The sequence below is a fragment of the Styela clava genome, chromosome 3, assembly GCF_964204865.1.
Source record: "Styela clava chromosome 3, kaStyClav1.hap1.2, whole genome shotgun sequence".
Lineage (NCBI taxonomy): Eukaryota > Metazoa > Chordata > Ascidiacea > Stolidobranchia > Styelidae > Styela > Styela clava.
This window is the reverse complement of record NC_135252.1, coordinates 16,013,758-16,027,896: the sequence shown is the minus strand read 5'-3', so window position 1 is coordinate 16,027,896 and position 14,139 is coordinate 16,013,758. Positions and strand designations below refer to the sequence as shown.

The 14,139-nt window shown below is 35.3% G+C and overlaps 1 protein-coding gene across 1 annotated transcript; it reads right to left on the bottom strand.

Annotated features, from left to right (window-relative positions):
* Positions 1-69: 69 nt before the first annotated feature.
* Positions 70-9,113, bottom strand: LOC120342592 (heterogeneous nuclear ribonucleoprotein K-like). Its single transcript, XM_039411497.2, has 15 exons — positions 9,029-9,113; positions 8,899-8,942; positions 7,689-7,804; positions 7,309-7,365; positions 6,589-6,632; positions 6,405-6,483; positions 5,734-5,835; positions 5,177-5,305; positions 4,254-4,455; positions 3,802-3,862; positions 1,365-1,518; positions 1,140-1,190; positions 993-1,064; positions 780-895; positions 70-369 (listed from the first exon to the last, which is right to left on the bottom strand). Exons 2-15 carry the CDS (start codon positions 8,930-8,932, stop codon positions 333-335), a joined length of 1,254 nt encoding a protein of 417 aa, XP_039267431.2. The 5' UTR covers positions 8,933-8,942; positions 9,029-9,113; the 3' UTR covers positions 70-332.
* Positions 9,114-14,139: the final 5,026 nt, after the last annotated feature.

Genomic DNA, 14,139 nt, shown 5'->3' with positions numbered 1-14,139 from the left:
TCCAGCACACATGAGCATTCTTACCACAGACAAACTCGAGGAAAACAGTGTATAGATCATATAGGACTGTACTGTTCAAATGATTTTATTAATTATTCAATGTACAATCATTATACGACACTAAGAACATTAACACAAGCAATACAAGTGAAAAGGCAGGCGAAGACTTGATTGGTTCGCTCTTCATTATGTTACAAAAAAAATCGTCCACATTGAAGCAAAATGACGCATGGATAATCTTGCTGACGTCGCCAAGTTGAAAAAGAGAATGTTACAATAACAGGAATGTCCAGACCTACACAGAAAACCTTCTGCAGATTGGCATTTCCATACTAGTACTTGTCTCTATCATTCGAATACATCTTAACACTGTCAACAAACAAAAAATTGGGTTTGAGGTAAATAATTAAAATGATGGTATTCACAGTAAACATGAAAAATTTGACATTTTTCTAGGTGTCAAGCATCCAATCTTATTTACCAAATTATTACATCTATAAGAAACTTATTTGATTATTGTAAACCATTTCGAAACTCCGGTTACAATGTTGTCAGGGCAGATTTATCTTTTGAGAGACTAAGATTTGCTGTCATTTCTCATATAAACAACAAAATCACTAGTCTTCCAATAAATAAAATGCAGCTCATTGAAAATGTAATGCCACTTTCATACGCCTCTGCGATTCACTCTAAACAGCTTATCTTTTGCGGTGCGACGGCAACGCAACTCTCATGAATAACTCATAGAAGAAAGTAAATAGAATAGTCAATACAAGCACCTTCTCTGAAGTAAGTACTGTGCATTCTGAATCTGTTCTTGTGACCCAATAATGGTGATAATTCTGTCATTTGATCCTGGCAGTGGTTCATCGATTTTGATCTGAGCACCACAGTCCTGAAAATATCAAAGATTTATATTACAGTGAATAAAAGACATGAATGCAGATGATTACAACATAGATTCAGAATACATCAAATGCTGCCAAGCATACCTGTCTTATTTGACGAATTCTTTGACCTCCTTTCCCTATGATAGCACCTGCCAAATTCGTGGGAATGGTAACCTTCAATATAAAAAAATGAATTTCAATATCACACCTATATTAAGCTGGTATTTAGAAATTAAACTGAAATCCTACCTTTGTGGTTTGTTCAGGTCCACCAGCTCCGCCGCCGCCTCCTCCAAAATTCTGAAAAGACAAATAAATTAACCAGGAATAGAAATATTGTTATCAAATAAATTATCACATTTATTTATTTTTAAAATGTCTTCCACTTGACCTGTTTTCAGCAGCAATAAGAGTGTGCCAATTTTCGGTGAAACATTGTCTAATATGTCACATGCATGCTTATTAATAACGTACCCCTCTTCCACCACTATTCCCACCAAAGTTTCCACTGTAGCCACCTCCACCGCCTCCAAAATTGTCACGTCCAAAATCGTTACCACCTTGATTACCATAAAAATTTCCACCACCGCCACCACCACCGCCCCTTGGTCCACCTCCATATCCACCACTGAAAAAAAGCATCAGAAATGTTAAATATTATAAAAAAAAATTATACCATCACAAAAACATCCCCTTCCTAGTAAACGTCAATCTTTTGTATATTCTCTGCAAATTGGCATAAAAAATTGAAATAACCCTATTTACTGGAATGTTGTTGAAATCATGTTGTTGAATATAATTCGATAATCAATTACAAACACATTTTGATACTTTAAATTTGAAAAATGTACTCTGAAATTGTAATACAAAATTTCACTCCATTACCTGTGGAAGTAAGAGCACAGTATCTGTTGCAAGTAAACCTGATCTTACTACTACATTAATATATCATTGTACAAACTCACAAGTCGTCTTCACATCAAAACTTAAAGAGTAATCATAAACTTGCTACACCATCTTTAGACATAACTGATATTATATTTCAGCTATTATGATATGAAACATACACCCAATATGAGTTTCGTATACATGCAGCACTCAACACTTCCCTACACTGCCCAGCTGAAAGAACCCCAGGAAAGAAATAGCTTGCTTCAATATGGTAATAAGTTTCGAAATTCGGGAAGCCATCTCAATAAAGAAATAAAATCCCTTTCTCTTTGTTAGGCAATCCATCTGCTCTGTAGCCCGTGAATTATTGAATAGAGTGTAAACAAAGAAAAAGGTTGAGAAAAGTGTTCCATAGAAATAGAAACATAAAAGTAGTTGAGATAATTTTTGTAGGAACTCTACTCAGGTATATTCATGAATATTACATAACTTAGACAAAGGTACGACGTATAAGGACTAAATAATTCAAACGAATGCCTCTCAGGATAATCACTCTATTGATACAGCATTTCAATTTTGAAGAAAAATAAAGCGAATAACGGATAAAAGAATTCAGTTGAGTCAGTTCAAGTGAATACAACTCATAATTAGATAAAACGATCCATTCAACAAATTTGCTTACATCAAATATGAACTATGCGCAATTGCTATGTTCAGATCGACTAAGCGAACAACATGAATGAACGATTATGCCCATCTGGGGCTTTCAAATTGTTCAGACAAAATTACGCAAGGAGCATCTATATATAATATAATATTTTACTTCAAAGAAGTATGAGCTGGTAGATGTATGTGTCCGAAAGCGGATTTACGCAGCTACTGTAGATATACTGATAATTTCTGAACGAGTGTGGAAAATATGACAATATATAAAGAATCAATGAGAAAAAGCCTCATAACTGAGGTTAAAATCTAATTTAGTATGAAATTATCCTAGTATTGGCCTTGGGCAAATTACCACCAAATTATTATCTTCTTCTCATGAATATACCATCTTATTTTACTCAAAAATGAAGCATAGACACAGTCTGAAATGCATAACTTACTTATACATCCTTCACTTCTCAATTTCAATTTTAGTTGCAAAACTGGCAACTTGCGGGCTCAATAGAACCCGAAATAACTACAAAACATACTAATGCAGGACAATTTAATCTGGAATCTACTACTTGAATTACTCTACAGAAGCATATTCTCGGGTAAACACTAAAATTAATATGCATAAGGCTGAAAACTCTCAACAAGTTGTAATTACTATTCTCTATAACAGTTTGGATATTTATTACTTATCGATCTTAGATATGTTGAAAGGTATTTGGCTGTCTGTCTGTTAGACCAGGGGTGTGCAACCTGGGGGAAGCCGCGGGCCGCACTTTTATTTAATCTCGACTTTCAAGTAGTTGCAAGCACAAAAATTGTTTATATTTGCTAGTGATCTTTCGGTATTATTAGGTACTCCTGCAGAAATAGTGCGTTAAAACGCAAACTTCTGAAGAAACTGCTATTTAAATTTATTGTCACAACAACTTTAAACCAATTGAGTGAGACACGTTTTTGTAATATTTATATCAGGTATTTTGCAACATAATTTTGCTAGCTCGTTTTGCTAATATGACTGGTCTAGGCTTTGCGTCGCAGAAGGATAGATACAGAGAAAAGGAATCGAAACCGCAGTTTCTTGCGTCGCTCTTTTATTTTTTATTTTTTTTAAGATTTTTTTACCTATGCGGATCAGAAATTTTTGTGAACGATTGTGTGCGTAATAATGACCTGTCTGCAAGTTGAGGCGTTCAGGTATTTTGGTTACATGCTGCTTCGACTTTGTGGGGCTGGTTGAGTAAAATATTAAACATGCGGAAGATCGATAAGTCAGCGCCCCCCCCCCCCCCCCCCCCAATCGCTATCTAGTTTTCATCTTGCAGGGATCAATATACACTGGGTATAAGTATTTTCTACTTACCCTCCAAAATTGCCTCCACGACCACCTCTTCCTCTCCCTCTTCCACCTTGATTCATAAAACCTTAGAATATGATGAAACAAATAGTAAACGACATTGCTCAAATAATTGGTCATGAAGGCCAAATGATCAATATTGCTACTGCCATAACAGCAAATTTCCAGTCAAATTCAATTTTCAAAATAATTGTAGCAAATTTGGTATAAAGTTGTGTATGTGATTTATAGAAACCAGAATAATATAGGGTCAGATATCGAGGCACACAAGGATCAGAGAAAATATAAGTAATAGCTAGCTAGCTAACTTCTTCCATCTTGAAAACTAGAAATTTAATGGTCCATGAGTTCTTTGTTAACTCAAAATCAACAACAATTTAGTAATGATAAGTCTACTTTGTGTTCAATATTAACTACAAATACCGCAAACATATAAATCTAAAAATAATTAATCTCACCTCCTCCTCCACCTCCTCCCCTACGATCGCGGAATCCACCTCTGCCTCCACCGAAACCACCTCTGCCCCCACCCATGCCTCGACCACCTCCGCCAAAATCATCATGTTCACCACTAAATCCACCATATTCGTACATGTCTTCCATTCCACCCATCATCAGACAGTTTGGATCATATCTCTGTACCATTCCTTTGGGCGGAGCCTTGACATAGATTCATTTTTACGTTAATTAACAAGAGAGCAATGCTCAAACAGAAGTCCAGTGACGAACTGCAGTACCTGAAGCCTACAAGACTTACACTGAAATCCGCCATCTGACCATCGAAAAGTTTTAAATTAAACTTAGAAATGTAGTTGAGTGGCCACAGTGGCAATTTAACTGTAAGTATCGGTGTCTGCAGCTGCGCAGTGACTCTGGCTTTGACAAAAAGATGTTGGGCTGGTCTAATGTAATGCCACATGGAAGCATAATATTCATTGGAATAGCAAATTGGGTAGCTCAGGTATCATATTGATTAAATATGCATATACTATACAACATTCCCTTTAAATTTTATGTGAATTAAATGAATTTTCTTTTTAATGCATTATGACCTTGAAATTTTGGAAACCTCTGTTATTAGAATGCATCAAAAGGTTCTGCGTATTTTTAACATATTCACTTTTTTATCAATTTTTAAGGTTTCCTCAGATGCTGATTATTATTAGCATGGAAATGCTTAACATCTACAGAATATTCTCTGTAAGAAAATAAGTGACTTATTCAATAACTTAGAATATCGACAAATGTAATTGGAGAGGTTCATTTATAACATTTAGTATGATCCACTCTTATCCAATGACCTATGATAATATTGAAAGCATACATTATATAAATTACTTAATTTCTCTCTAGATTACTTAAGAACATTCAACTGACTTACATCTTCCAGCATTTGCAAGATGATTCTAACGCTGTTAATGATGAGGTCATTTGCACCTCGAATTTGACAAATTCGATCTGTCGAGTTAGGACAACAATCCTGAAATACCTTGATTGAAGCACCTGTGGTCTGTAATAGAAAATGGGTAATAAAACAGTTATTTTTCCATAATTAAGATGGCAAAAACCAAATAACCTACTATTCCAATTACATTCTAAAGCAATACTTATGGATATGTTCAGTTACGGAAGATTCAACAAGTTTGAATTTTGAAATGCAAAAAAGATATACCGGTACAATGATTTGATTGGTTTTATATATTAGCAGTTTTCAAAAATTGAATGAAGGTTTTATGGTAATATTGTGAGACTTCAAGTGATCCAAACAATAATTTTTCAAATGAATCTATTCCATATTAGAACTTAAAAAAGCAAAATAATAATATCCAATCGATTCGAATATTTGGCTCATTGTCGACATTCCTTATACTCAGACTCCATTATTTTGGCATATTATGCTTTGTACAAAAAAATTTTACATGCATAATGTGCATCTACCTCTCTGAGTTCTTTGATTTTTAAACCTTTTGTTCCAATAATCGTACCGGCCTGTGACTTATGAACCAACATTCTTACTTCCTGTGATTTTGAATGGGGACGCTGAATATAAAAACATGAATTGTTTTTTTAAATCAAACTGAAATAGCATCTGATATAACGAACAATAATATAGGATCATGTCATTATGATAATCCAAATCAAAAGTCAACAACTTTTGAAATATTAAATATCAATTTATCAAAATTTAGTGACTTAAGATAAGATTTATTTCAAGATCTTCATCATTTCAACACATTTCAGCAGAGCTGAGAAAAAAGTTTTAGGAATGACAATTCCTCATTATTTATATAAGCCCATAAGAAGTAGTATTCTCAAATCCAAAATACCCTAAATCTATTTTTTCAAAAAGATCCAGAAATTATTCAAAATTTAAAAAAATATTGCTTCCTTCCTAAATGTATAAACAGAAAGATTGTGGTCCTTTCGAAATTTATCTTTGTTTTTTCTGTTAGTGACTGGTTGCAACTATTTTGCCCTTTTGAAAGACAATCAATCAAATCAAACAAGATTCAAATTTTAATCCAAATATTATTGAAAATATTAATACTCAGCATTCAATTTTTAATTGAAAAATAAAAACTACTTTGTTCACAAATATTGATACATACCTCACTGTGTACACATTCTGCAATTCTTCCACACAGTCTACTCAAATCACCAATATCAAAAGCAGATGTATTGACAACTCTTTACAATATATAAAAAAAAGAATGTTAGAATACCACACAAATGAACATTATTAAGAAATAAAATATTTAAACGAGATTGGCATAGAGGATTAGGGTTACATACCGCTCTACCCCACGACTGTCGGGGATTTGGACGCTTGCATTATACTGGGAGGGAGAATCCAGTTGGGCAGTTGAATTGGCGGGACAGGGACATCCGGAGGTCGCAACATCGTGTCAATTGGTCAATTGTGGACAGGGCATCATGATGTAAAAAAAATCACAGGAATAATCATGAGTTGGAAAGAAAAGTATTAATGTTATATTCATAAGTACAATAATAGCACTTGGGGATGTCCGTAACAAATAACTACGATTACCTGGTCTACTTTATCCATATGAATCAAGAATCACTACATAATACTTGATATTTACGCCAAGCACTGAGAGAAATTTGTACAAATTTCTCAAACTTTCATTAAATGGACATCCCCAAATAAAAAATTTGATATGATTTAGAAAATAATTTTCACTGTAGCACTATTATAGTACAAAGACTATAATGAAGGGAAGGAAGCTGAGGAATTAAGACAGGCTTAGGAAATGGGGACGGATGGGTTAGGAAGTCGAAAATTGTTCTTTCCCAGTACAGGCCATGTATGAATCAAGCATGGCCAGTATAACTCAATCATAATATGACTGATAACGGTTCTGAACAATTTAAGATATGGGTACAATTCAATATTCAAAGAGAATAAGTAAATATTACTACCATGAATTATACACATAACACATGTTTTACGATCTTTAAACAATACAACAAACTGGTTGTTAGCTTTTATACCTGCTCTCTCATTTCTCGAATATTTGAACCTCCCTTTCCAATGATAGCACCTGCAGCCTGAAATTATGAAAAAAAAAGAATTCAATTAATACCTTATGTTTTCAAAAAATTATATTTTATTTATCCAATATAAGAGCATCAATATCATATGTCATATCCCAATGGCACAAAAAAAAATGAAATGAAAAAAATTCACAATTCCAAATTTACAATTAAACAAACTCATAGCATTCTATCTTTTTTTAATTTTTAATTTTTTATCAGAATAAACACAAGATATAGTATCCCACAAAATTTTCTGATATATGAACATATTATAGCATATTGTAAGAAAGTAGTTTCCAAGAATTTATTTTCCTTAAGCGACATAATATACTAACGGAAATAGGAATAAGAAGTCGAAGTTCAACTCTTCCACCGCCTTCAGAATATCGCCTGGATTGTCTCGCTCTTTTTGCACCAACATAATCTCCACCTCCATCTAATGGTCGTTTGGCTAATTATGAAACAAAAGTGTAACATTGTTAAAAATGAAACTTTTTCATTGAAGTTGCTCTGGCATTTTTATTTCTTGTTGAAAAAAATGGTAAACGAAATAGAAACTTTCATCTTAGTCTAGTCACAGAAAATCTGCAACAAAATAAAAACTACTGTCTGTCATTTTTTACTAGATCTCTATCAAAAGCAAACGTGGACAGGACACAAAAGACAGCTTTCTTTCTTGCATATTTTAATCTAATCTGCTTTTGTTTCCTAGTACGTTGTACCTACTAAATGAAAAAGAAGATTGGACAAGCTTAACACTTATTTCTCTATTAAACAGCCCATTTAGATTTGTGCCGGCAGAGCTAGTATATTTTCTGTATCATCGCATAAGTACTGACTTCTGACAAAAAGAATCATCATAAATTCTAATGCGCCAATTTTAATATATGATGTGGTACAGTTTGCACATTTCACAGGCTTTTATCCTTTCATTGATATCATATAATTGCCTCAGCTGGTATATGTACCAGGAACCAAAATGGCCGACACCAATGAACTTCTTTAAATAATGCATTAACCTGTAGCAGCCATACCAGCAGGCACTCAAATTAAAACCTATTAAATATTCAGGTGTTTCACAGTATGTTTATAGACACAGGAATTTTGAAGAAGAAATAAACTTGACAAAAGAAAAAGGCAAATTAAATGAGGTAAAGCTATTAGGACAAAGAGATTAAGTTTACAAAAGCAGAAAAATATGCAGACATATAAATGGGTATCACAGCCACATCTGCATGAAACAGGCAAGTAAAGCCTTGGACGGCTATATCAAATAACTGAAAATTTCAATACTATTCCGTCATTTATTTATTTTTACAAAACTGTTATGAATCCACAACGTGGGCCTTTAACAAAACAAAAAATAATTTCAATACTATCATAAAATCAAATTGATGTTCAGAATTATGTGTTGTGGCAAATATGCCTGTGAAAAGCAGCTGTTGTTAGACTCAAAGCTATTTGAAATACACAAAACAGGATTCTAGAAATAAAGACAAAGACAGAAATTTCTATAAATAAATGCATTTCAAATATGGGACTTACATCCAATTTCATCACCATTGTCTCTGTCCGCCATCTTCAATATCCTGTCAAATGAAACAAGTTTATAACATATTTAAGAATATACACTAATTTAAGAATCATTTCTTCAAAATTTGCTAAATATACAAACCTGTATGTCTTTATTCAGTACAGAAAAGAAGAATTTAAAAAAGAAGTCTATTGCATTAGATTATATAGTGTCTGTAAAAGCTCAAACGATTGAATGAACATTAGTATCAGAGTATATTGCGTGGAAAAATAGAATTTGCATAGCTTATTCAAACATGCACTAAAATTAAATTTGTAAACAAACCACAAGATTTTGATTACAACGGTTCAGTACGGTCCTCACCCTGACTACGCCATCCAAAAATTTTGTCACAACAACGTCATAGAGCTTGCCAAAGTATACCCACAGTTATGTGAACCACCCCCCACCCAACGGCGAGGAGTCCAGCGAGCCTCTTGCACATAACCATCCCTGCATGGGATTCGAACCTGCGAACCCATGCAGAGTAATCAGAGGTGCGGTGGCAGGCGTATTCCTAATGCTTTAGCATGATGAGCTATACCGTCATTTGTTACATTGAATATATCATTCAAGAGTATATAAACAAATTATTCTCATTTGTGTATGTCATAGCTGTGCCATATTTCAAGTATATATTAGGCTTTTAGTTTGTCATAGCACCACACACAGACACATTACGATCTTATTAACTCATACTCTCTCTCTCTCGAGTTAAATAAATATTGTCAGACAATATACAGATATAGGTACCAAACACAAAAAGTCTTGATTAGTTCGAGCTGATACTTTTGGATCTAGTGTGGTTTGGCACCACAAGTTCTTCTAGTTGGCTTGGCATAACCATTTTTTGCATATGTCATATAGCTTGCCCAAAAGTATAGCTGTATCTGAATCTATAGAAATGTGGAATGGCATCTGCGCCGACGATAACGAATTCACTAACCCCAGTGAGCTCTAAAATATCGGGATGGTTACGATGAGAAAACGAGAGTCAGGTCAGGTGGGGGTTAAAAATAACATAGAAAAAATTGTTGTGCCAAGGCCACTTGAAGTTATTGTGGTATGAAACTACAAGAGACCCATTCTTTTTTGTATATGTGTATAATTTTTTATGGGATTTCAGACAGTCGGAGACTCCTGGACTCGGAGTATGGCAACTGGATACTGGGATAAGGCTGTATGGTAGACTATTATAATTCCAGAATTCTGTAAAATTCACACTTAGCATGTAACAAACGAAATTCAACATGGGGTACTGCGGTACCAGCATACAGCAGTACAGACATAGTCTACCCGGTGAGTCAGTACTGCAGTAAGTTTACATTATATTTATAGTGATTGCCATCAAATGTAAATAACCGCTTTCATTTTTATCACTACAGTAGAGGTACTGGTACTAGGCATTAAATCTGTAAATATAAAAATTGAAAAATACGGTACCGGTACTGACAGACTGCAGGACTGAAATAGTCTATCAATTCAAATTCTAGCATACCGGTATCCCAGCATCCAGATATCTGCATATCGTTGAACATTGCCTAGTTTTCAGGATGTGTTTTACTGTTTTATTTATTTTTTCATGTTTATGTTTTATTTTTTTGTTTTCGCTGTTCTATTGAACTATACTTTTACTGTTACAGATTCCGTACTTGTATAGTACGGTACCGGTATCGACGAACCATACGGCCAGCAAACTCAGCCCAAACGCGCTTTGTAATCTGCTATAGTGGTAGACATTTGGGGAAACACGGAGTGTATCCGATAAAAGCAACAATAAATATTCATACTCGCCGATATATCGGTGCGGTGAGTTATCCACCTCCAAATAAATAACCTTTAACATTCAAGAAATGTTAATATATCAATATGCCAGTTAGAATACCGATATCAAATATATCAACAACCACAATATCACAACGTTAAACTTTGTCCGGTTGTTGTGCTATGCATTCGAAGGAAAATGATTTTATTTTGTTCCATGCAAATCAAATTTAGCAGTGTGCAATGCATTAAAACTTATCACGTATCCGCCGCATCGTCTTTGTTTTATTGGCCAGCATTAGATTCTAGTCGGTATGTTAGTCGTTGATTCTAGTCTACCTAAACTTTTTACCATGTTATGATCTTGATATATCTAAGTATTTGATTATCGTTATCAAAACCTCGTGAACCTCGATGTAAATAAGAATCAATTGAGAATGGAGGTTCGAATAGGATAGGATTTACATATTTATCCCGGGGGAGAGGAAAGCCGATAAGACGGCTTATCCACATGGCGAACCACGGCCTCTCGTCCGGTTACCGTTCCAAGTCGAGTATGGGATTAGTTATATTGTTTGTTTTCGGAAGCATAGACTTGGTGGTGGAGGGAGCCGTAACCGACCAGCGGTTACGTGAACCACCCAACGACGGCGAGGAGTCCAGCAATCCTCTCGCACATAACCATCCCTGCGAACCCACGCAGAGTAATTAGAGGTGCGGTGGCGAGCGTATTCCTAACGCTTAGCCCGTTGAGCCACCTCCCTCTTATACTCTTCACGAAAATAAGCCTTTTGATAAAGTTGAGTTTAATACCTAATTCAAAGAAAATAAATATTAATATTGATTAACTACAGCCAACGACTAACGACTACAGCCAAGAAATGCTAGACTTCGGCCACTTTAACATATATATCTATGTCAATGTAGTCAAAAGATATGTCCTGGATATATTTTAATATCTCGCTTTACGATCTTCGCATGCATCAGCATGACATGATGAACCATTCCATACATTCATTTTATACTAAGCCATATACATGTTTCATTTAAGTCAGTTAAATAAGCTTTGCTCGACTCGATAGAGTCGGGATAGTGATTATAGATTATTTGTTCAGTCGGGCTATTAGAATATATACGGACGTGTGAACGACTCAGGAATGGCGCCGGAGGTAACAACTCGAATAATCGAAACAAATGGAATACAAAAGTTAGAAACAGACAATATGTACATTAAATCAGTGATCTTAAAATTGAACGATATTGCTCACCAGGGGGCGAACATCCAGAAGAGAGCGATAAGGGGCGAGTGAGCATTCCCGAAAAGTCATGTATACAGTATGCATGTATGTTTATTAGCCTCAAAAATGAAACAGTATCTGCATAATAGTTAAACGGTAAAAAAGAGACGGGATGATAAGATGATTTTTTCATTAGCGACGATCCAACGAAGTAACTGTACAGAGCTAATAAACCATAAAAATATGCACTAGAGACAATAGATCAGTGGGTTGCCCGAGACTTGTTTCCTGAGCAATGGGAGTTGGTTGCATCCACGATGACATAGTTAGTCAAACGGATGTTTTTGAGCTTTCAATACTATTAGGCAGTGAAATCCACAATTTGGGACCAAAACATGTGATCGATTCTTGTGCTATTGATTTTCTCACATACGGAACAAAAAATTTATCGTGACTTCTGCTATTTCGAATATTATTACTTACGAAAACATGATCGAAGCAACTAGGGAGTTAGATCAGTAGAAGATAAAAACATCAATGTGCAAATCTCAAGAATTAGAAAATCTTCAACACGTGGTAGGTTTTCACTTTTAAACAAATCCGCGACACTATCTCTCCGACCACCACCAAAAGTTATTCTCAAGAACTGATTACAGTTACAGACACTTTGAATTTTTGCTGTAATACCTTTTTGACGGCACATGACTTATCAGGGTTTTTATTGACTTTTGAAATAGCTCCGAGTGCTGTCCTTGTTTTGGATAGTACCAATTGTGAGTGATATTTTTACGACAATTTGTCATCGAGTAAAACACTCAGAAAACGAATTTGGTTTACTCTTTGGATGCACTTGGACTGCAGAGTGCATACTTAGAACGAAACTTCTGTACTGTACTGTACTGAAACGCTGTACTGATCATGCGCGTTTTTTATCTGTCTCAATAATTTGAAAAATCTATCTTGCTTCAGGTTTGATGACGTGACGAAAAATTGTAAAGGATGAAAGTAGTGCAGAAGGGGAGCGATCTACCATTACGAAGATGGGGAAGACACTGGTAAATCCGGAAAGATTTTAGGTGCATGTTTTGACCACGAGCAACAGTTATTAATGACATGTGACATATTGTAGAGAAACCAAAATGTCTCTAAATCTGTTATAGTCACTTTGGTAGAAACCGGCTGTAATGCTATATTAGCAGTAGCGGTGCAGGCAAACTTGCGTTTCACAGTCGAATAATTGGTCGTATTAACTATTTAATTATGACAATAATTTGAAAATTCTACCTCATTTCGACGACTCGACAGGAAATCCTTTTTTAGGAGGGGGGGGGGGGGGAGCGGTCACGAAAGTTTGAAAACCACTGCTCTAAACGTTCATTAGTTGTCAAGCAAACAAAGATTCTTCTATTTTTGGCAATAAACTTATTTGATTGTTGACCAGAAATAAACGTTTAGTGACAATATTTATTAAGATTGGATATAAATTTTCCGTAAGTGCTTTGCTATTTTTTTTTCAAAGAAACAGTTGCTCACTTAAAACGCAAGCTATTCCAAATATGTTACACGTGTGTTCTCTCATTTAATATACGCTGATACAAAATGAGAATCTCCAACTAAACCTGGACATATGTATGATTAATTGAGTGATATATGATAAATTTTGAGAATGCAACATGAAATTGAGAATGCAACATGCAAAATGAAAAGAGTGACGAGTTTTTTTTCGGGTATCTTTTCTCATCTTTATTTAGAGCTGCTTTTTCATTCATTTCACTCTCACTCGTCTGTCTCTTCGCTGATTTTTATTATCGTCCCCATTTTTACTTCGCCATGATCGCTGATCGACTTGGACTAGAAGGAGCGCCCTGCCGCTGCCGCTCTATTTTCGCTCACTACATCTGTATTTTCTATGACTGGCCCGCTGACTTGGCCCCTTTGGTTACTATTTCATTTCCATCTCTGCCCTACTTGGCTGCTTCCCTCGTAGGCTCCCTCGACCGCCTGCCTTGTATGCTGGTTCATCCCTACAACTCAGTACCTGCGGGGTTCGAACCCACCCTCATAGCTGTCCTGATGTTTGACCACGTCCCTGCGCCACGCTACTGTTGTGGATCTTTCTTGATTAACGACGTCACGCTTGGCAGCCGACGACGAAGCTAATTTCCCCCAAAAAATTACATTAAACATACTTGATTCAAAGCAGGTGTATTC

Excerpts from the sequence above, each read along its gene's own strand:
- LOC120342592 (XM_039411497.2), bottom strand. The coding sequence starts at position 8,932 with ATGGCGGACAGAGACAATGGTGATGAAATTGGAT. Across the intron at positions 1,191-1,364 it reads GGAATAGTGGTGGAAGAGGG|AATTTTGGAGGAGGCGGCGG; the intron begins GTACGTTATTAA and ends TTGTCTTTTCAG. Across the intron at positions 896-992 it reads GAATTCGTCAAATAAGACAG|GACTGTGGTGCTCAGATCAA; the intron begins GTATGCTTGGCA and ends TGATATTTTCAG.